General features: G+C 34.9%; 1 protein-coding gene across 1 annotated transcript in view; it reads left to right on the top strand.

Moving 5' to 3' along the window:
- Positions 1 to 7,095: 7,095 nt before the first annotated feature.
- The window catches only part of LOC121426384 (polypeptide N-acetylgalactosaminyltransferase 13-like), a 115,269-nt gene continuing 99,063 nt past the window's right edge, over positions 7,096 to 23,301 (top strand). Inside the window, exons 1-2 of the mRNA XM_041622671.1 lie at positions 7,096 to 7,199; positions 20,174 to 21,650. Of these exons, the coding sequence (XP_041478605.1) occupies positions 21,494 to 21,650 (157 nt within the window). The 5' untranslated portion in view covers positions 7,096 to 7,199; positions 20,174 to 21,493. The remainder of the gene's footprint in view (positions 7,200 to 20,173; positions 21,651 to 23,301) is intronic.

Below are 23,301 nucleotides of genomic sequence, written 5' to 3' on the forward strand. Positions count from 1 at the left end.
ATTTTTCTTTTTCTTTCTTTCTTTCTTTCTTTCTGTCTTTCTTCCTTCCTTTCTTTCTTTCTTAATTTCTTTTTTTCTTTCTTTCTTTCTTTCTTTTTTTTCTTTCTTTCTTTCTTAGTCTTTCTTTCTTTTTTCGATAGGTGTTATAGGATTAAATTCTGGCTGAATATACATCCAACTGGGTTTTGTGACAGATGAGGACCTAATACATGTAAAGGTAGAAGGTTTATGATAGAACCATGCTGCTCACAGAAACTAAAATATCAATCCCCCTAAAAATAACTGATCTTTTAACAAGTACTAAAGTCAAAATTCGATCAGTCTGCGCTAGTCCGCTTTGTCCTTACAACAAAGCGATTGTACAAAACCTAACCTTATCCTAAAATTGGATATTTAAATTGGTGATGTTTTCAGGAGAAATAGAAAGGGGGAAAAGAACATATATGCATGGTCAACATTTTTATTATTATTTTTTTTTACTTTTTAATTTTTTTTTTTACGCTATTAGCTCCCCCATAGGAATTTGTGGTTTGTTCGTTTTGGCCCTTTTTTCCTCATGTTTAGGTGTATTTTTTTATTGCATAATTATTATTTATAGGCCTATTCTAAGGATTTTTTATGTATTTATAATTTACCAAGACGAACAGAATGGCGGTCTCCTGCGTTCATTAATTTTGTGTTAATGTTCCTTATTATATTATTAAAATGTGAAGTATATGCCCATGCACACCATTCTTTTCTAATATGTATTGTACATTATAGATTATTTTGTATGATATCATATACAATGTCAATATTTTTGATAATGTATTGTGAACGCAGAAATTAAAAAAAACATACTTAGTAAGCCTATATACTATAAAACTGCGCATTTAATTGTATGAATGTGCATGTGTATACATGTGAGTGTGTGTATTTGAGTTCTGTCAGACGTGTACCAATTCATGAAAAGACTTGTCAGCCCAGGACCAAAATCCAGTTGAAACCAATTAGAGCAAAACCAATTGAAACCAGTTGGCCAACTGGTTTCAATAGGGAAATTGGAACAACTGGTTCCAATTGAAAACCAGTTGCCAACTGGTTCCAGTTAAAACCAATTGGGCAACTGGAACCAGTTGGCTATTGGTTTCAATTGGTTTTCAATTGGTTCCAGTTGTTCCAATTTCCCTATTAAAACCAGTTGAATCCAATTGGAGGCAACTGGTTTCAATTGGTTCCAGTTGAAACCAATTGGAGGCAACTGGTTTTCAACTGGAACCAGTTGAAACCAATTGGTTTCCAACTGGATCCAATTGGAACTTCCAGTTGGAATGAACTTAATTAGTTACAAATTAATTAGCATTTGCACTAACTATTGCTCATGCCAACACAGAAGCAGTGTTATTTGTCTATTAATACCAATGTAAAGGGCATTGATAAAATACAGACTTTCATAGGTATATATTCATATTGGAGTTCTTCAAATATATGTATTATTATTTGATGTAATTTGGTAACAGTTAGTGGTGTACTAATTATCTTTGAATCTGTTTTAATTCATTATGAAAAATACGAGACATTTGACTTCCTCCTGCTCGTACGCACGGGCGTCCGTCGATATAACACATAATATTTTTATGAAAATATGCACCTTTTTTCTTAAAAGTTGATGGAGAGGGGGAAAAATTAATCGTATCAAGTCGGGGTATTCAGTAATGAGTACAGGAGAAACTATATTTCACTGATTTTCATGATTCATCCCATTTGATTAACTCATCTATTCGTGTTTTGGGGCTAATCTTTCCCTTACGCATTGCTTTTTGGCAGAAGTTCTATGGAAAATGCACCTTTTTTCACACAAACTTTGAGACACTCTGTATTCATTCCCCCATTGCTCGAGAATGAATGGGCAGTTAACGACGGGGTTAAAGATTTATTAAGGAACGGAATGTATATTTCATGAAAATGAAAGCCATTTCCCCATTGGATGTTATCTTCAATACGTGTTTTTTAGCTGAAGTCAGTTATCGAATAGGCTCTCCTGGCATTTGAGGTCTCTATCGGTGACGTCACTCAGGATCGTCATGCCTGGACCATCGGCCAGGCAGGGGTCGCAATGGTATATGATTTATGCATAATGCACTCGATATATACAATAATCTTGTCCTCCCGTTCAAATGAATGTGAAACTCATATAATTTCCATCAGAGCATTCAACAGGAGTACTGTAGTACACATTTCTTTGTTATAAGTGAATTAAAGTCCCTCCAGTGAGTTTGCCTCACCCCTATTGTGAAAATGTATCACCCCTAAGTTGTAACACAGTCAGCTGTTTGCACTCAGGGTCACTCCGTGACCTGTGTGTGCGTTCAAGAGTTGTACACGATTTTCTGTCTCATTTAGGCAGAAATCTTTCATAATGTAATCTATAATATTTATGAACATGGTTTTCACTGCTAAGTATTGGAAACACTTATCTGAAAAAAGTGTGGAACTTCAAATTGAAAAAAATTAAATAGATACATTGTAAATTGTGATGAATCTCATAAAACATTAATCTGTGCACACTGGCAGAAAATATGCAAATTAACTGGGTTCAATTGGATCCAGTTGGGTAACTGGAAAATTTCCAATTGGAAACCAATTGGAAATCATTTCCAGTTACCCAACTGGATCCAGTTAGGATTTCCAGTTATCCAACTGGTTCCAATTAGAATTCAGTTACCCATCTTTCCAGTTAGAAGTCATCTCCAGTTACCCAACTGGTTCCAGTTAGAAATCATTTCCAGTTGGAAGTCATTTCCAGTTACCCAACTGGTTCCAGTTAGGATTTCCAGTTACCCAACTGGTTCCAGTTAGAAATAATTTCCAGTTGGAAGTCATTTCCAGTTACCCAACTGGTTCCAGTTAGGATTTCCAGTTGCCCAACTGGTTCCAGTTAGGATTTCCAGTTACCCAACTGGTTCCAGTTAGAAATCATTTCCAGTTGGAAGTCATTTCCAGTTACCCAACTGGTTCCAGTTAGGATTTCCAGTTGCCCAACTGGTTTCAATTGGTTTCAACTGGAAATTGTTAAATTCCAGTTAAAACCAATTGAAACCAGTTGAAACCAATTGAAACCAGTTGGAAATCCAACTGGTTTCAATTGGATTTTGGTCCTGGGAGACCTGTTCTATCAAGTCCTGTTTTATCCGACAGTTATTATAGTACTTCTCAACCAATCAGAATCCATGAAAGTTGTCAGATGTGACAACTTGTCAGACGAAAATATTGATGAAACGCCCCGCCCCCCCCCCCCCCCCGATATGATTATTTACGTCTGGACCGTCCTTTAACGTCACCATCCGAAAGACGTACGTGACCCGGAGAGCGTTTCATGACTTGTCAGACGTTTTATCCGACAAGTCCTGTTTTATCCGACAAATACTATAGTAACAGTGCTTCTCAACCAATCAGAATCCAGGAAAGTTGTCAGATCTGACAACTTGTCGGACGAAAATATTGATGAAACTCCCCCAGGGCTCGAACCTCTGCATCAATTTGTAATTTCCCCACAGCTTGGATTACAGCGCACGCCACAACCACACGCCACAACCACAAGTTGTGTGTATACATTGTTTATATATACGCCAACTATAATCAGTCTTGTTCCTCTATATAAACGCATATAATTTTTATTTATTTGGGGGACAATCTAATGACTGAAAAGTATATCCTTTGATTGTTCAACCATAATAATGTTATTATAGCTGCTTGTTGATATTTCTTTTTGATCTAAAGGTGAAATTAAGTCAATTTTTCCAGGGGAATAGTGCACCCACTGACTCAATCATCACCAATATAATAATCTAAGAGCATATCTCCATAGCCTTCATTTTCACAAATGTCGCCACTATCATCGCCTCATCATATCCGTCTTCACTACTCATATTATGGACCTATTTTTATTAAAAATATACCCATTCTGATTTATAGATGTAGGCCTAATATGATTATAATAAACTGTGATAAGCTTCGATCTGACATAGTTATTTTTTTCAAGAAATCTGCTTATGATGATAATTCTTTCCCTGCAAATTGAAAAAAAAAATGAGGTAGTAAATCACCTTTGCTCGATCTTGTCTAATAAACTTTATCTCTGATACATATATATAAAAAAAGTAATCAATTGTTATGTTTGTTATGTTATGAAAAATGTATTTCACGAATAATGATGAATGCATGCAAAGAGAATAATACAATCAATCAATACATCAACCAATCCAAATTTAATCAAACATTCTATCTTGAATTTGCACTAATGGAATCCTGTAATGTTGTTTATAAAAGAGGGCAGCAAACAGTATATCGCAAGGCTCTATATTACAGGGCCTTGGTCAGATATTTGGCCACTAATATTGTATTAATGATAAATCCAGTGAATTTTTAGTGATAATCCCCTGTGGTTAATATGAATACAGACCAATACGGTTTGAGACTCCTTTAAAAGTTTTACGACCAAAAAAAAAAGATGGAAAGAAGGAGAAAAGAAAGAAGAGGACAGGAAATGTTAAAATATATTACTAAAATAAGATTTTTCATCTAAAAAAAAAGAATCACTCGATCGTGACATTTTAGTGATTTTCCCACATACTCCAATGAACGAGTAGTGTGAAGTGAAATAGCGAAAGAACTTATGTTTACAAACAACCTGTATATAGACTGCAGGTGGACTAAAGGACTATATAAATGTACAAAAATAATGAATGGATAGCATAAAAAACGTAATGTAAACTCAAATAGGATTGCAAAAAATCATGATTAAGAACACGGGCATAATTTCTTTAAAATACAGATCGAGGAATAAATAAATTCAATAAAATCAATAAAAAGATAAGAACAATAGAAATTAATATGTTAACACGTATCACAAGCAACAAACAAAACAAAACTCCCCGCTCCTGATGAAGACTAGGGCCCTCAGGCAGTGGCGTAACTACGGGGGGGGGGGGGGGCATGGGGAACGTGCCCCGCCCCCCTCCCCCATCAGCTGGCCAAAAAAGGGGAAAAGAAGAAAAAGAGGGAGAAAGGGAAAGAAACATAGTGGGGAAGGAAAAAATTATGATGTTATATTATGTTATTGTATTACTTTTAAAAAATTATAGCTTTATGAAACATATTTTGCGCAAGGCGTATGTCTTCGATTTTCCTGGTGCCGGCATTGTCTGTTTAACAAGATATATAATCCTAAAACCTCCCGTTTTCAAGTCAATATACACCAAATATATTTCCTCGCACTTCGAATGATTAATTATGTAGTGACATTATTATGCTTCTATTTCATGACTACTTAAAGTAATTGGCCCATTTTAAGGTCTTGATATAAACCATTTCCTGTCCGTGCTTACGTTTGAATTCGGGAATTGGTGAGATATTTCTGTTCTTCATGAATTCATAAAATCAGTCCTTAAAATGTTCCTTTTCTGATCTGAATATCTTTTTTTTTTAGCTTGCGCTCTCGCGTCATTTGATCATTAGTGAGATGCGCATATGATAATCATGATTACAATAACTACAGAAATGCTTAATGTGTTAAGATGTAATTCTAACAAAATCAGCAAGCGCTTGGCACTCGCATTAAATGACTATGGTGAGGCATGTGGATTCTTAATGGATTCCTTAAAAAGAATAGTCCTTATATCCATGTTTGGGGTCAATATATGCAAAGCTTTAAGCTTGCACTTCGCGATCGCATATTTTTGTTTGTGAAATACGTATGATCTTCGTGAATTCCTACAAACAAGCCTTAAAATGTCCATATTCGGGTCTAAATTTTCTGCCCGCGCTTCGCGCTCGCACTAGTTAATTAGTGAGATGCGTAAGTTAATCATGATTACAATGACTACAAAAAGTGCTTCATGTGTTAGATGTATATTATTCTAATACAATCAGCAAACAATTGGCACTCGCATTATGGTGAGATTCAGATTCAGTGATTTATTTCCAACAGAAATAACATAAATACTGCAATAATTTTCATACAAAAACAAAACTAATATTTACGATACAAAACATGAATGATAATTAACATATAAAGATATATACAAAACAATTTGTAGACAAATTACAATATTTAAGTTAGATAGAAGAAATGTATCTGTGGAAATGGGAGATTCACTCGAAAGCATAGCTTGTATAAATGTGAACCCCCCTAAAAGAAGAGAAAAGAGGAGAGAGAGGGAGAGAGAGAGAGAGAGAGAGAGACGCAATGGTTGCTCTTTGCTTACAGAGATTTACTGAAGAGATTAAAAAGAACAGCCACAGAAGATCAAGACAAAACGAAAAAAGAGTAAAATAAAACGGTAAAAAAAAACCGGACGACAAATGGAGAAATAAACATGAATAGAATCAGGACGAATTGCGACCGAAAATAGAGAATAAAACATGATAAAGACTAACAAAAATAACTTGAAGTTTGAGAGGAGATAACGAGCCGCAGTAATTAGTAATGAAGACCTCGGTAGGATATAGGTAAATGTTTGTCAGTTTTCTTTTGAAAGAATGTATAGAAGGGCTTTTTATGTTATTGTCGAGGTAGTTCCAAAATCTAGGGTCATGGATTCCTAAAATATAGTCCTTAAAATGTCCCTGTTTGGGGTCAATATATACAATAAATTCAGCTCGCGCCTTGCGCTCGCATTGTTTGTTTAGCGACATTACAAAAAAATGCTTTTAATGTCCTTTTTAGGTCTGAATTTCAAAAATGTTCAGCTCGCGCTTCGCGCTCGTATTAAGTGATCAGTGAGATACATATCCATTTAATTACTTGCAACTGAGCGCGCTCTTTATAAGTAACTCAATTTTTTTGCTGGTGCCCCCCCCCTGCCGTGACCCACGGTACGCCACTGCCCTCAGACCTAATTTTTTTCTGAGGGTGTTTTTTTTTTGGGGGGGGGGGAAGGGAGGAAGATTATGACTGATTCTGGAGTCGCTTTTTTGAGGGGGGGGGGTTGTATGGTTTTCCGGTTTTTATCCTTTTTTTAATGAGCCCTTTCAAAGATAGACTGTGGAGCTGGCAGCTGGAGATGGAGTTTCTGCTTTTACTCCACACGCATGGTGTTCCATAGAAAAATGCGGAAACAATTTCGTGCAATTAGGGCGCGCGCACGTCACTGATAATGTTCCGACAATATTCGCAACCAGCGCCAAGCAAAGCCGGAGCATTTTTACTCTTAAAACAGGTGAGTTCATAATAAGCATTCGGTTGAAACTGAAGTTGAGTAGCATGAGTCTTTATTTTAGGTTAGTTTGGAAAGTGTGGTGAGGTAAAAAGTCTCGAACATCCTACGACAATCGAATATAAATTATAGCTGCGACTGACTCGCTGCGTGTGCTGCCGAGTCGCACTGCAGCTCCGATACACCCATACGGGTTGTTTCGCTACCGCTACGGCCGGGTACAGTACAGAAACTCAAGGGAACTCCGCCCTGTGGGCCCAGGGGCCGATTGCACGAAAGGGTCTTTGCAAGGACCGTCTTTCGTGTCGCCCATCTTTTATGGTGCGCCATGTGAAATACATTTTAAACCAATCATCTGCAAACATTCTATTCGTCCTTTAAACTTAACAAAATATTTGTTTATAAAATGATGTAATATATCATGAAATTCTAGTATAAAATTTGATTTAAGAACAAGGCAGAATCTTATTTTTATCATAAATTTCAGAAACACTCCGCTTATAGCTTATCATAAAAGATGGGCGACACGAAAGACGGTCTTTGGAAAAACCCTTTCATGCAATCGGCCCCAGGCCTCCTCGTTGCGGCTTAATTCGCCAAACGAACGTGAACCTGTGATGTTCATGCAGGCTCCACTGCCACTACCGCCATGACCGCTAGTAATGCTCCACTCATTCAATGAACAAGGTTATGCTATGCTAGACGCTCCACGGTGACGGTCCACCAACCTAAACATCTGATCAATGTCCACAACTCTCTCTGAATACTCCGAGCCGAGACTGAGTGGCAAACATGGCAAAGCCAGGTGGGGGAAAAAAATTACTAAAAATTATATTTTGAAACGGCATAAAAAAAAATCAAAGCTTATGTTAATTTCACTCCATATCCTCTGGTTTGGGTTAGCCTAAAAATTGGTGATTTCGAGCCAACATCCGGCATCCAGGGTGACCAGATTTCACAAAATGAAATATATGTATGGGACAATCGACAAAAAGGCCAACAAAGAAGGCTATACAGTGTTAGACTTGTGAAAAATATAAAGAATCGGAAGGAAGGGAGGATGAACGAAAGAATGAAGGAAATTAGAAAAGACGAAAGAGTGATGAATTAAGAATAAAGAAATAAAAACTGAAGGGGAAAATGAAGGAAAACACAAAAAAAGAATAAAAGAAGGATAAAAGAAAGAAAGAATAAGAGAAAATGAGTTTACGTCATTCTTTGAATTATATAGAAAGAAATAAAAGAAAGGAAGATATGTGAATGACAATAAAGGAGAGAAAGAAAAAAAATTGAAAAAGGAGGAAAGAATGAAGGAAATAATTTTTTTTCCTTCATTCTTTGAAAGAAAAACAAAGAAAGAAGAAAAACAGGAAGGAGGGAAGAAAGGAATGAAGGAACTTAGAAGGGAGGTAAAGAATGAAAGAATAAAGATTAGAAAGAAATAATATAAGAAAATAATTAGAAAGAAAGAATAGGCTTATGGGAAAAGGATTAGAAAGAAAAATAAAGAATGAAAGAAAGAAAGGAGGGAGGAAAGAATGAAGAGAAAAGAAAATAATGGAAGGAGTGAAAGAACGAATAGAAAAGGGAGGGGAAGGGAAGAAAAAGTTTAAGGAAAGAAAGAAGGAACTAAAAAAGGAAATTTAATAAAGATGGCAAGAGAGAAAGAAGGACAGACAGAAAAATGAACACAGAAAGAGAATCAGGAAAGGAAATAACAATAGATGGAACAAAAAAGAGAAAGCAGGAAGGATAGAAGGATGAAAGAAAGAAGAATGGAAAAGAACGAAAAAGTTCAAAACTTCAAGTAACCAAAAACAATCCAATCATCTAAAAATAGTCATGATATTTGGTGTTTTTAAATGTATTTTAAAACTTTTCAAAACTAAAATGTTTCAGAAATGAATAAAATCCCAGAGTGAAACACTGTCAACTTAAAGAGAAATGCCAGTAGTTGCAGTAAACACTTATTTCATGAGAAAGTCTGTAAAACCAGGATTAATTGTCAGTACATCGAGGATCTAGATCTGGTACAGTTACATAAACTGAACTTTGTGAAATCTTGAAATCTATGCTGAAAAATATTGACACGTAAGATCACCAACACAGATAGGCACACGTGGGACAGTGTATTATTATTGCTGGAATAAAGACCCGACGGAAGTGACCGAATCCGCGCTTTTTTTGCTGATTTCTCAGCAAGTACACAATTTCTTCCAGAATCTTTTGGCAAATATGAATACAAACAGACACTTGGGTGGCCATTATATTAGATTCTGTAAAAAGTCATTTTTAGATTGTTACCAAAACTGGAATTTATCTTTAGAATTTCAGATGAAACATTGCGGCCATACACATCAAGACTCAAAACGAAAGCTGAAACAACTAGATCTAGTTATAAATGAAAACTCAAATTAAATCTCCAAATCAGTAATCTGAGAATCCATTCCATAATTATTCACATTTCCCGGCGATTTTGTGATTATTTTGGTGGAAAAACTGTTCGTGTTTATCATGTCATTGTTTGCACCATTGATAATCTGCTCCGATAGCCTGCCACACACAGGCAGGAGGCCAGTTCGTTTTCATTGTATTGGGTAAAGAAAAGAGAACTTGCAAAAGTTTAGTTATCAATTTTATTGATGCCTCTGCTTCGTCATCTGTTGGTTATTTGATGAAAATTTGTCACTTTTAAATGTATTAACTACATTTTGTTCAATATTCTGAAATACGGCACAAATAGGCGTCCCCGGAAGGGTTTGTCGGGACGCCGGACAAAGGAGCAAAATACGCCGGGACAAAGGAGTAAAATACGGGACGATCCCGGGAAATACGGGACGTCTGGTCACCCTGCCAACATCAAGTTCCTCACACGTATAAATAATTTGCTGCCGATTTCAAAACATCGCATGCACATGCGGCAGCGAATTGTTTATACGTCATTACGTGTGAGGAACTCGATGTTGGCTCTAATTTATTGAATTACCATCGTAATTCTGAAATTGTATTGGTCTAGCTCATAAAACTTGGACAGATACATTCCAGAGTAATCAAGTATCACTGAACATCCTGTGCGAGTTTCAGGTCACATGACGAAAGTCAAAGGTCATGAAGATCAATGAACTTTCGACATGTTGGAGGTAGACCCAACTTTTAATTATTAATTGCTGTCATAACTTTCAAAGTTTATGGATATAGTTTTAATTGTGGACATAGGGGTAATCCACTGGCTCTGGTTCACTGCTACCACCCCACTCAAGGGTTCGTTTCTTTTCTGCCTGTGGGGAATCTACAGGTAGGACTATGGTATGCCAATGCCGTACACCGTACACTTTAAAAAAATCATTAAAATATCACTTGTGTGACCAAAAATACTAGTTTCCATACAGTTGCAATTTATTTTTCATTAGTAACTTGGGAGTAATTTTTGTATTCACCAGAGTGCTCAAAAACTTGAATTTTGGGCATATGTTTGTGTATGCCCTCTATTGGTGGAAAATAATATGGCAAGACATTTGTAGATTTTCAATCTCTATTTTTAATTAAGAAAAAATAATTGAAAGAATGAAATTTTGTTTAAGAGCCAAGTTGTATCATGAATAGCTGTAATAGAACCTGACAGTGTAAAAAAATCAAGCATTTGTTCCAAAGAAAATGAGAAAATAAGCCAAACATTGCCAACCTTATTTCACCACACAGGGAGGAGTAAAACAGAGGACAAGGTTATAGAATGAGTGCTACCATCCTACCTGTGGAGAATCTACAGGTAGGACTATGGTATGTCAATGCTGTATTGAGCATACACTTTAAAATATCATTTAAAGGTCAAGTCCAACCCAGAAAAATATTGATTTGAATCAATAGAGAAAAATCAGACAAGCACAATGCTGAAAATTTCATCAAAATCGGATGTAAAATAAGAAAGTTATGACATTTCAAAGTTTCGCTTATTTTCAACAAAATAGTTATATGAACGAGCCAGTTACATCCAAATGAGAGAGTCGATGATGTCACTCACTTACTATTTCTTTTGTTTTTATTGTTTGAATTATACAATATTTCAATTTTTGACGATTAGGACCTCCTTGCCTGAAGCACAAAATGTTTAGATAATGGAATTCCATGGGTCCAGGGAGGAAGGAAACTTCATTTCACATGACAATGATGAGAAAATCAAAATAATTCATATTTCATATAATAAATTACAAGAGAAATAGTGAGTGAGTGATGTCATTAACTCTCATTTGGATGTTACTGGCTCGTTCATATAAATATTTTGTTGAAAATGAGCGAAACTTTAAAATGCCATAACTTTCTTATTTTACATCCGATTTTGATGAAATTTTCAGTGTTATGCTTGTTGAATTTTTCTCTTTTTATTCAAATCAAGTTTTTGTTTGGGTGGACTTGTCCTTTAGATATCACTTTTATGACCAAAATTATTAATTTCTGTACAGTTGCAATTCAGTTTTTGTATTGACCAGAGCGCTCAAAAACTTGAATTTTGGGCATACTTTTGTGCACGCCCTCTGTATGTGGAAAGTAATAGATATGGTAAGAATTTTTTTTTTTCAAGCTCTATTTTTGATAAAGAAAAAGTAATGTAAAGAATCAAAATTTCTTAAGAGCCAAGTTATATAATGAAAAGCTGTAATGGAAACTGACAGTGTAAAAAAATCCAGCATTTGTCCAAAAGGAAAATAAAAAATAATCCAAACATTGTCAACCTTATTTTGCCACACATAGAGATGTGTTAACCTGGAACAAGGTTATATCATAAGCTTGTTCATTGAATGAGTGGGGTAATCCAAGTATCACTGACAAGTCTTAGATCACATGATCAAGGTAAAATGTCAATTAGGGTCAATGAACTTTGTATTGTATCATTATATGAATGGTGTTTTTTGTGAATATTTATTTTAGACCAAGTAGAAAAACAAAAGTAGTTGATCGTCCTCGCACGCATCTATTTTGGCCGCCGCATGAAATTTTTTACTCTTCACTATTTTAAAAAATTGGCTAAAAAAATATCAAAAAGTGATGTTTCTTGTCCTCTCCCTTTTTGATTGCCTCATCTATTTTCTTGATATTTACTATTTTTATGGCTGCTGAAAAGCAAAAATATACACAAAATTGATGAGCGATTTTCTCCCATTTGCTTTGGAAATATGGTGCAGATAAATCAATTTGAATAATAACTTAATTTGTATTTCAGCAGTGGTTTTCGGTGAGTGATAGTGCCTGTACTTCGGTGTGTGTTGCGGTGATTGACTGTGTTGGATGTGCATAGTGTGCTGCGGTGATGTGATTGACTGCAGCGGTCCTTTACGTTTATAATTTTGTGGAGCTCAACAAATCGCTCTACTTATTTTTTCGAGGAGCTCCTCAGAATCGCTCTCCTTGAGGAGCTCAAATAAATTCAATTCAATACATTTATGATATAAAATTGTGTAGATTTTCCTTAAAATTGTAAATGCAATAGCTGTGTAGCTATTGTGGTGAGACTAGGCCTGGGTCAATATGTTAACAACAACAAAATTGCTAAAATTTCACATCTTTAAATCCATGAAATGGCCATCTATTTTTCCATAATTCCTTGAAATTATTTTGATTAGGTTGAAAACTATCAGTAAAATGAAGAAAATTCAGCTCTTAACTCTGATTGATGTTACAAACGGTAAATATTGTGGTGTTGCAAACATTAACTGAAAACGATCGTTGATCGTTTGATCATTTTACATTTGGTCAACACCATGAAAATCTACATGGGACTAGAATATTTACCGAGTTTAACATCAAATCAGAGTCAGGAAAGGGGTGAATATTCTTCATTTTTTGGGTAGTTTCCGACTATAAAATCAAAATGATTTCAAGGAATAATGGAAAATGTATTTCATGAATATGAAGATGTAAAATGTGAAATTTCAGCAATTTTTTGAAGGTTTTTTTTTTCAGGAGTGTGATATTTTGTTCTTATTTTTTCTAGGAGTGCCGGCGCGATCGCGCTCCTCAAAAATGAAAGTCTGCTGCTGGCGCAACATGTGAATTTGTTAAATGAATAATTTGGGCGAGTTAAAAAAAACTTACAATGCTAGCTATCCAGCAGCAATGCATTGAATATTAAAAAAAAAGTTTCAAGTGACTTTATTATCAAGAAATTGAAAATTATGAAAAGGATTCTGGCGAGAACCAATTCTGTTCAAATTTGATAAACTTCATCCTTCCTTGATTCAATGCGGTGGACAGTTGTAAGAAATTTTATAGAGTCTAGCTCTAACAGTAAAAGTTACAAATATTGAAATAATATACATTGAACAATTAACAAAGTATTCAACAATTGATATCAATATTAAAGAAAAATGAATAGCAATCGAATAAACAATATTATACAGATATTGACTAATGGGGTGTGTAATATAAACATTCTTTGGACCACGGGATTTGTATTTTCCAGAGGGGATATATTTTCCTGAAGCGCACGGCGCTGAGGGAAAATATGATCACGTCTATCATGAAAAATGTATTACATGTATATTCTCCTGTAAAGGGAAGAATTATGTAGATATCTTTGAGTGACTATGAATTTGAGCCCCTTATACATTTTCATGTGAGTCTTATCCCAAAATTTTGATCAGAAATTGATTTAGAGCCAATATAATACATGACTGTGTACATGTACATGTATGACAATGCTGCGTGTGTCTGTAAGCACAGACTATTGAGTTCCCCAATGCCTTTTGGGGAAGTCATCCTTGGTCTTCCTTAGGTCTCATTTCCTCTTAAAATTTTGAAACTGTAAATTAATGAAACATGTTAATATTATCCCAGATGTTGGGTTCATGAACTTATTTTATAGCCTGCATGGCTGAACCTGTGTTTCAAATGATATTGGTAAAACTTCCTTTTAGATTAAATGGATAAATCAAGTTATAGGAAAAGTGAAAACAATTTTAATTTCATTCCTCAACTCAATGATACAACATAGGAAATAATTACACAGTATATATACAATGATAACCATACAAATCAATACAAATGAATATGCATTGCAAGCAATATGACTATACGTACAAGAAAAGTAAAATGATTATGGTAAACACTAAATCATATTAAATGTATACAATGGAAATTGAACAAAATGTATACCATTCGCGATAAAACAATTTGCAAGGCTACCTGTTACGCTGGTGTATAGTTTTGGTAAATCCACCAAAATGCACCTATCATTATTTCAATTCATTGCTAGCTAATATGAATGGATATGCCCTATAACAGTTATGATGTGGAGGATATGAAATGAAAATGTGTTTTACAGGATAAATTTTGCGATTTTACATGGAAATTTAACTTGATCGGGTCACCCGATCAAATTAAAATATCTGTGTGTTTTTGTCTTTCCATTAAATCCTATTCCAAATCATGGAATGGGCTGAAACTTTCAAGATATGTTCTTTGTCTGTAACTTTTGGATATCTAATCACTAAATTTATAAGATAAGTGCTTGAATGCCCATTTTTTAAATTTAAAACAAGCATCGCCAAGAGAGGGCGCTATATATCCAAGATTTGAATATTTGAAATTTTCTCAGAGAAGTGCAGTTGGAAAAATATCTAACGGTCTCTACGCTTCAGTAAGACTGTCATATTAGATGATATTCGATTATCAATCACATTATTGACCCTTTACCAAAGCTATACACAGGCTTTAAAACTTTTTTTCTCAATAAAATAAAGTTGAGTAAATGTAGGGATCTACTAAAAAGCAGGCCCTTGATCCCTCAAAGAATTGATCAATGATTTGTAGGTACAGGTATAAAAACAAAAATGAGAATGAGAGAGAAAAAAGAATGAATAAGGTTAAATGTGACGGTTGATAAAGAAATCCCGAGATAATGGAAGAAAAAAAATAATCGAGAGGATATGGTGATTATAGGTTTATAATAATAAACTTTCAAATTCAAGTGTAGTTTATGCAGTGTACAGTGACATCCTAATCTCATAGCGCCCTCCGTCAGAGGATATAGGATTATAATAGAGTTTTCAGAGATGCGCCAGCTGCAGATCACTAGCTCACGCAAGGCAATGGCGCTGACCTCTGTAAAGATGGTGCGCTGCAGTCAATGGAAAGGGTCTATTGTACATTTTTACAGGTTGTATAATGGTCCACTTCAAAATAATGTATGTACTATCAAATATCAAAGGGCTGAAAATTTTGGAGAGGAGGATTCATTGAGCAAAACGCTGAAAATTTCATTAAGATCTGATAAGAATAAACTAAAGTTATTGAATTTTAAATTTAGCATTAAAACATTGCAGGGCGTTATGAACAGGCATTACCGGTACGCTTGCTGATGTCATGTCCCCCACTTTCCTTTCTCTATTATGTACATGAAATTGTAATATTTCATATTTCAATTTTTGTACAAGTGTGTTCATACATGTCATGTATGTCTCTTAATAACATTAAGACAAAACAAGTATACAGCAGTGGGTATCTTGCACATTAAATCATTAGTCCGATTGTTTTCATTTTTGGAGGACAAAATCTGAATAAAAATTGAAAATAAAATACAAATCACAATTCATTTCATATTGATAAAGACTTGCATACATTGCAGAACTGTTTCAATGAAATAATGAAAAACTTTTTTTGGTCAAATTTTACTTTTTTTGGGTCAAATTTTGATGAAATTGTCAGTGTTTTGCTGTCTGTTCAATCAATATCAATAGACTTTTCTTTTCTCTCTTGTATCGTATCAATGAATGAATGAAACTATGCAGCAAGTATCACAAACTATTAATGCTTTTACAGTGGCAAAACACTTTTCATTTTTTTTACTGAAAGGGGAGGTGTGAGAAGGATTTGTAGAGAGAAGAGATCATCAAATAGATTCACTTTTCAAACAAACAAAAAGAAGTTCCATTTTAATAATTGACAATTTGGCATGTCAACGGAAGCTGCCATTCCATGCATTCAATTGATTAATGTATCTAGCCCATTAAATTAATTGCATTTTTATTAATTCTTAGCATGACAGAGTACTGGTGCTGGTGTTTCTACATGTAGGACAGAAAGTTAGTGTTCAATCTTGTTTTTTGGCTAAAAGCATTCTGTCGATGGAATATTGAGCAGGTCAATATTGATCGTACGCGACTTGCAACTTTAACTCCTGCGCCAAACAAACATGAAGTTGGTTTGAATGAAAATAGTGCTAAATGACATTCAGGTTTTCAGTATGTACCAATTTGCTCAAAATCCACATTATTAAAGCCATTATGGTTTTAAAGTGATCGGTTAACATTGGTTTGACTTTTTAAAAATCTGAGCTAGAAGGTCACACTTGTCACCTGTGTCTGTGATATGTTACAAAAATGAAGCCCAGAAAAAATTGCGTTCGAAAATAATTATTTAGTGCTTCAAAAATTGAAATATAAAGTGACCGGAAACACCATCTTGATTTCATCCCATACACTTATGTGTACTATTTAGGCGTCTATAAGACACCTATTTACAAAATCGGGGTTTGCCTCGTAGTTTTAGCTTTCCATCTTCAATAATGGTTGTTTTCAGTGTTTATTAGTTCTAATACATGCACTTGTTTACACATGTTTCATCTTGGTTTGAGAATTTTTTTAATCGGCTGCTCACAAAGTTAAACAATACCTTTAATAATGGCCATTTTATAGCCAAGAGACAGATTTGTGGGCCTCGAGAACATGAAAATATTGGAAAGATTATTACACATAATGTACATTGTAAAAGGCACAAGGTGCTACATTACACATGTAAAGAAGTATTTCTTAAAGGTCAAGTCTACCCCAGCAAAATATTGATTTAAATTGATAGAAACAAATAAAACAAGCACAACAATGAAAATTTCATCAATATCAGATGTAAAATAATAAAGTTGTGACATGAATATTTTCGCTTATTTTTCACAAAACAGTTTAATACAGTGTACAATTGAACATGTACATATGCACACCTCTGATGATGTCCATCACTCATTGCTTCTTGTTTTTTATTGCTTGATTAATACAATATTTCAATTTTTCAGATTTGACAATAATGACAATCTTGACTGAACCAAATCTTTTAAAACAAATTCCAATGTTCAGTTCATGGAGGAATAAACCTTTTTTTCTCATGACAATGGGGAGAAAATTGAAACGTTCATGAAATAAATAAGAATTGAGTGGGTGACGTCATCAGTCCCCTCATTTGCTTACCAGAATGTGCAGTTCTGTTTTGTGAAATAAGCAAAAATTATAAAAGATGCTATAACTTTCTTTTATATATTTACATCCGATTTTGATGAAATTTCCACGGTGTTATATGCCCGTTGGCCTTTTCTCCTTTTATTCAAATCACCTTTGCGTTGGGGTGGACTTGCCCTTTAAAGGCAATGCCAAGAGTCACTTTTTTATATTAATTTGTTTGTTTGTTCATTAATTCTTTTATTCATCCTTCGTTTATTTATTCATCTATAATTTATTTATTTATTTGTTTGTTTGTTCGTTGGTTGGTTCGTTTATTTATTCATCTATCTATATATTTATTTACATATATTTATATACTTCTTTACTTATTTGTTATATACTTATTCATTTATTTATTGACTATTGGCGGGCGGGGGCTGTTTTGTTTGAGTCAACATCGAACTCTAGACCTGGCTTTTCTCCACAAATGTTATGAGTGACTCCCTAATTCTCCTCATTCAATCACATTGTTATAATTTCATCAATTTCTTCAATTTTTAAAATGAAAGAAACTTTTACCTTCAATCCCCATTGGCTTTATTGTGAGTCTAAACTTTGATGACTTGGATAATGTCCTACAAAACTTTTGGGATCAAGTGTAATGCTAGTTGACTACTGATAAGATGCATGTCATGTTTACTATTTAATGTACTATGTACCCCGATTTGGATTTTTTTCCTGTTGAATAATGTAGGCCTACACTGTACATAGAGCTGCTTTGCTTGTTGGATAATAGTTGATTGCAGTCACTCCGCATATGTACAGCATGTACATGTATGGTGTGTCTTTTGAACTTTGGTCTGATTTGTTGTTTGAGCAAACACCCTTCACTTAGATGCAGACCTACATGTACATGTACAAGTTTCCTTGTTTTGGACCTTGATAATAACCATGTAAAGGTTTCAGTTTTACTTGTGTTTTTGTTGTCTAGCATGCAACAAAGATTTGTCAAGTTTTGATGAAGAAAGAGAAGAATGATAGTATGTACAGCACTTGTAGCAGTCTATTAAGGTTAATTGTGTGTATTTATAGATGCTGATGGTAGAAAATAGAATCTTAATTACAGATTATGGGGAGGGCCAAAATAGAAGGACCAAATATTTTTCCTCAGCATTTTTACTCAAGGAAAAAATGCCTACAGAGGTTCCTCTGTTCTTTTTTCCACAAATATATAAATGTACAGTTCATGGAGAAAGTAAAGATATATATATTTTGAGGGGAAATTATAATTGAATAGTGTGTTTGTGTGTACAGTATGTGAGAAAAGAGGAAGAGAGAGTATACATGTAGGTGGTGCTACACCAGCTCGAGTTCTGTCAATCTTGAGATTTTAGCCCAATCAGCCCTCTTTGCGATTAAACTCAAGATTGAAGAAACCTCATCTGCACCATCGCAAGAAAAGCGATTTGTGATCAAGCGAGGCATGGATGCATAATGATGTGTCTCCGCGAATAAATAATCCTAAATGCGTCTGCACCTGCGGGATAATTTGTAAAATAGCTTGCTATTTCGCAAATAATCCCAAATTAACTTTGGATTGCAATCTCGAGATTAATCCAGTGAACTAGCGCGATAATTGCGTCTCTATTTAATACAAATATTCTCAATCTGATTGTTCAGATCTGGATAATTTGCCGGATCAAAAATAACGGCTAATTTGAAAACTGGGGCTGGTGCAGACGGCCCTGAAGTGTTAGGGATAAATAAAGAGCATGAGGAAACAAGAGACAGACAGGAAAAGAGAGAGAGAGAGGGGGGGGGGGGGCAGAGAAGTAGGAAAGCTACAAATTTTATGGGCAAAAAAAAAGTATCATCAGTCAACAATGGAAAGTCATGTACATGTACATGGAAGAATGTGATGGGTGTGCACAGAAAGGGAATTTGTTCATTGGTATCCTGAGACAAATGGAAGCATCTCTGTGGAATGAGTTTTTGAGTAAAGAGAAAAATGTGTCATTTTGTATGGAAATACATGTATAGAGAGTTTAATCCTTGCTTTTGAGATGTTGGGGGCTATCTGACTCCAATTGTTTAGCAGCACGAAGAGCATACTGAGAAAATCCAAAGTCAAGAAAAAAGTTAAAAAAAAAAAATCAGAGTTGCTTCCTTTTTGCTCAAAAAACATTTATTTTTATGGGTCCTAAACTATGGAATTCCTTTACAATTGATATAAAACAATGCAATTCTATACAAATGTTCAAAAAACGACTTAAATTATTTCTCCTGAATTATTACTAAATATTTAATTCATCAATTACAAATTAAGCCTTCAGTGTAAAGTGGGAAACCTTTAATAATTTGTATACACTGTGAATGATTCATATGTTTTTTTTAAATATGATGCATATGATTTGTATTATAATGTATTACATAATGTAAATATTATGTTTTTTGTTTGTTTGTTTTGTTTCGTTTTTTTTACAAGCTCTGCTTTTCAGTTGGCCCTCCCTCTCTTTCAATTCTTTATATATCTCGATTTGATGATTGTCTATTGTAATTTTAGAATATTATTTATATTTTGTATACATGTACTTCAAATGTGATTATAATATGTTACTATGTCAATTGTATCATAATTGTAAATATGAAATTGAAAGTGGAAAATAAAACAATTGAATTGAATTGAATTGTGTGATGGCAGCAAACCCCAGCAAGGCTCTAGTACAAAGCATTTCATTTGATGTCAAAATTCTCTCTCGTCTTCCCCTTCAAACACAGGTGCAGCCGACCAATTCCCGAGTCTGGAAAGAAAGTGAAGTGCAAAGTATCACGTCGGAGGGTTGATAGGAGAAACATGACTCTACTCTGTGGAGGATTCCCCTGATCATGTGACCAGCATCCAGCCAATGAGAGACAATGACCCTGTCCCACCTTGTGTAGAGGGAGCCCCAGCAGTACTCTAACTATCCCTTTCTCAAGTTCATCGTCTCTGTCAATACCATTACTCCAGATAAGCACTTGTCTGTAGCCAGCGTGCATGCAGTAGTAGCAGCTCCCAAACAAGCAAAGGTGCTAGCAGGATTAATGCGAAGCGCGGCGCCGCAATTAGCGTGAGTCACGTCAAGCACATTTCCTCATTCATCAGCTACCGCCTGAAGAGAACACTTCCTCACACTAATGACTTTTCTAAAGCAGTATAGACGGCTCTACGGGATACCAAGTACTATCAAAATTCAAAAGTACTAGCTTTTTTTCATGGACTCTTCTAACAACATATTTGATTGATTATCCACTGGTTTCAATTTTAATATAAAATATTTTTCCCGTGCAAAAAAGCACTTAATTTTCATGCTATGCACACAGACAGGAATATTTGGAGGTATTATTAGTCTAGTACCGGGAGATCGGCTTTAGTGATATTAGGTATAAAGCTCCAACCTATTTCCTGTTGAATAAAATATAGGGGAAAGGAAAGGGAAAGCCTGGATATGATAACTGCCAACGTGCGGATGAAGTGATTGATGGTTACAGTGCAAATCCCCTTTGGATATTAAGGAATACATCCTCTGTATGCAAAGCTTTGTGGATTCCTCAAGCACTTCTCTCCTCTCCTGCAAGAAGAACATCCAATATCAAAGGTGTTTAGTAGCACTTCAATTGGAAGTGTAGAGTTTGTAATAAACCAATATCTTGGAATCCTCCCCCGTCAAATACAGCTGGGCGATAAATCTCACTGGATCTGTTTGTTGCTTCTGTGCAAGGAACATCCTGGATCATGCCATTCTAGCGACTTTGATACATGTATGTGTCATTACTCAAAAGCCTCAAAGTGTTGTCAAAACAAGGAAATTGATAAAATTTAAGAGAAATCGGATCCTGAATATTTTTTTACTTCCCTTAAAGTGTACATGTACCTGTACAAATATAAAATATATACATGTACGGAGTGGAATTCTGAAGAAATCAAATAGAACACTGTCCTCCGCTGCAAACATCATCCTGGAATATGCAAACCTTGTGACATTCTTGGATCCTCTAGGAAGTGTCTCCAGGAGCCGTAGCAACAGGCCGTCAGTAGGATTGTGTGTTTGAGGAAACATGGCCAGGAGACTGGTGTATTGCAAGGTGGTTCTAGCCACCTCCATGGTCTGGTTCCTCTTGGATGTCATGTTGATTATGTACTACAGCGAATGCAACAGCGATTCCAGGTGTAACAACCAAGCCTTAGACCATGGTGTGCCAAGAGAATTAGAGGGTGAGTAAAAAAAACAACACTTTGTTCTGTTTTTCAAGCTAGTATACCAGTACTGTCATTATTCATCAAATGCTGATAACCTCTTTCTACATGTATATGAGGTGAAACTACAAACACCATTCATTTGTTGACGATACAGCGTACGCATACGTATACGTTACATGCCTAGTAAATATCCCTAGAATATTCCTAAATGTTCCAAATATATTCCTATAAAAGTATTTTTAATAAATTCTTTAACATTCCTATTACAAAAAATGAAAATGACAATTTTCACCAATTTGTGAATAATTCTGTCAAAAATATTAAATTCAAGAACATTCCTATTTCTGGAATTTCTACATTGTATCTAATTGTTCCTACAGTATATTTCTCGGCTGTTTAGTGTTTGTATGTATTCAGTGATGCTCAAAGTTTAGTGGACCCAACCAGATAATGAACATATTTCAATTTCTGCCATGTTTTAGTTTTAATTGTTAAAGTGATTGGTTAACATTGGTTTGACTTTTTAAAAATCTGAGCTAGAAGGTCACACTTATCACTTGTGTCTGTGATATGTTACAAAAATGAATCCCAGAAAAAATTGCATTCGAAAATAATTAGTTAATGCTTCGAAAATAATTATTTAAAGCTTCAAAAATTGAAATATAAAGTGACCGGAAACACCATCTTAATTTCATCCCATACACTTATGTGTACAAAATCGGGGTTTGCCTTGTAGTTTTAGCTTTTCATTCTCAATAATGGTTGTTTTCAGGGTTTATTACTTCTAATACATGCACTTATACACATGTTTCACCCTGGTTTGAGTATTTTTTTAAACCGGCTGCTCACAAAGTTAAACAATACCTTTATAAAGTCATGATAAATTAATATTTACATGAAATAGAAGCTTGTTTCTCCGAGCTTGCTGAACATTAGGAGTGCATTTTTGGTAGGGTTTACAAACTTTTGAGCACAACTGTACATTCATGTACAGCATTCAACATTCCACTCTTCACTTTAATGAAAATTCTGAGAACTGATGATGTTATGTACCGTACGGTACGAAAATGAAATTGACTACTGACTGCACTGTAGTCTGTATTGTCTGAATGCAATCCGGAACACATAAATACTGTACATGCTCACATCACATCCTAGTCGAACATTGTTTACTTGGAAGAAAAGTGCAGAACATGAAGTATGCTTTATTCCTTTCAACCTCCCTCGTGTTGTCGAACAGCTGACATTCCGGGTATTTTTATGTAGGTTTAATACTGGATGTAGGTCTACATAGTGTGCACTTCACATCTGTGCAAATTATTAACCCGACAAATATTGTCAGTCCAATTTGCTAAGTGCTTTGTCATCTTCCCACGTGTGTTGAGAATTGGTCATGAATGATCAATAGTGCTGAAAATGAAAGCCAGACATTGTGGGTTATTGGGTTACTTTTATTTCTCAGAATAATCCCCAATTTTTGAAAGTGAAATTGAAAACTGATAAAAGCCTAAAACAGTATCGTACAGTACATGACATACGTACAGTGAAAGCTAAATTGTTGTACGAGGGTGAAAAGCTGAAATACAGTATAGGCCTACATGTACATGTAGACCCAATACAAGTATACTGTAGAGTTTACATAGTACATGTACAGGTAGACCAAATT

The sequence above is a fragment of the Lytechinus variegatus genome, chromosome 13 (genome assembly GCF_018143015.1).
Source record: "Lytechinus variegatus isolate NC3 chromosome 13, Lvar_3.0, whole genome shotgun sequence".
Classification (NCBI taxonomy): Eukaryota; Metazoa; Echinodermata; class Echinoidea; order Temnopleuroida; family Toxopneustidae; genus Lytechinus; species Lytechinus variegatus.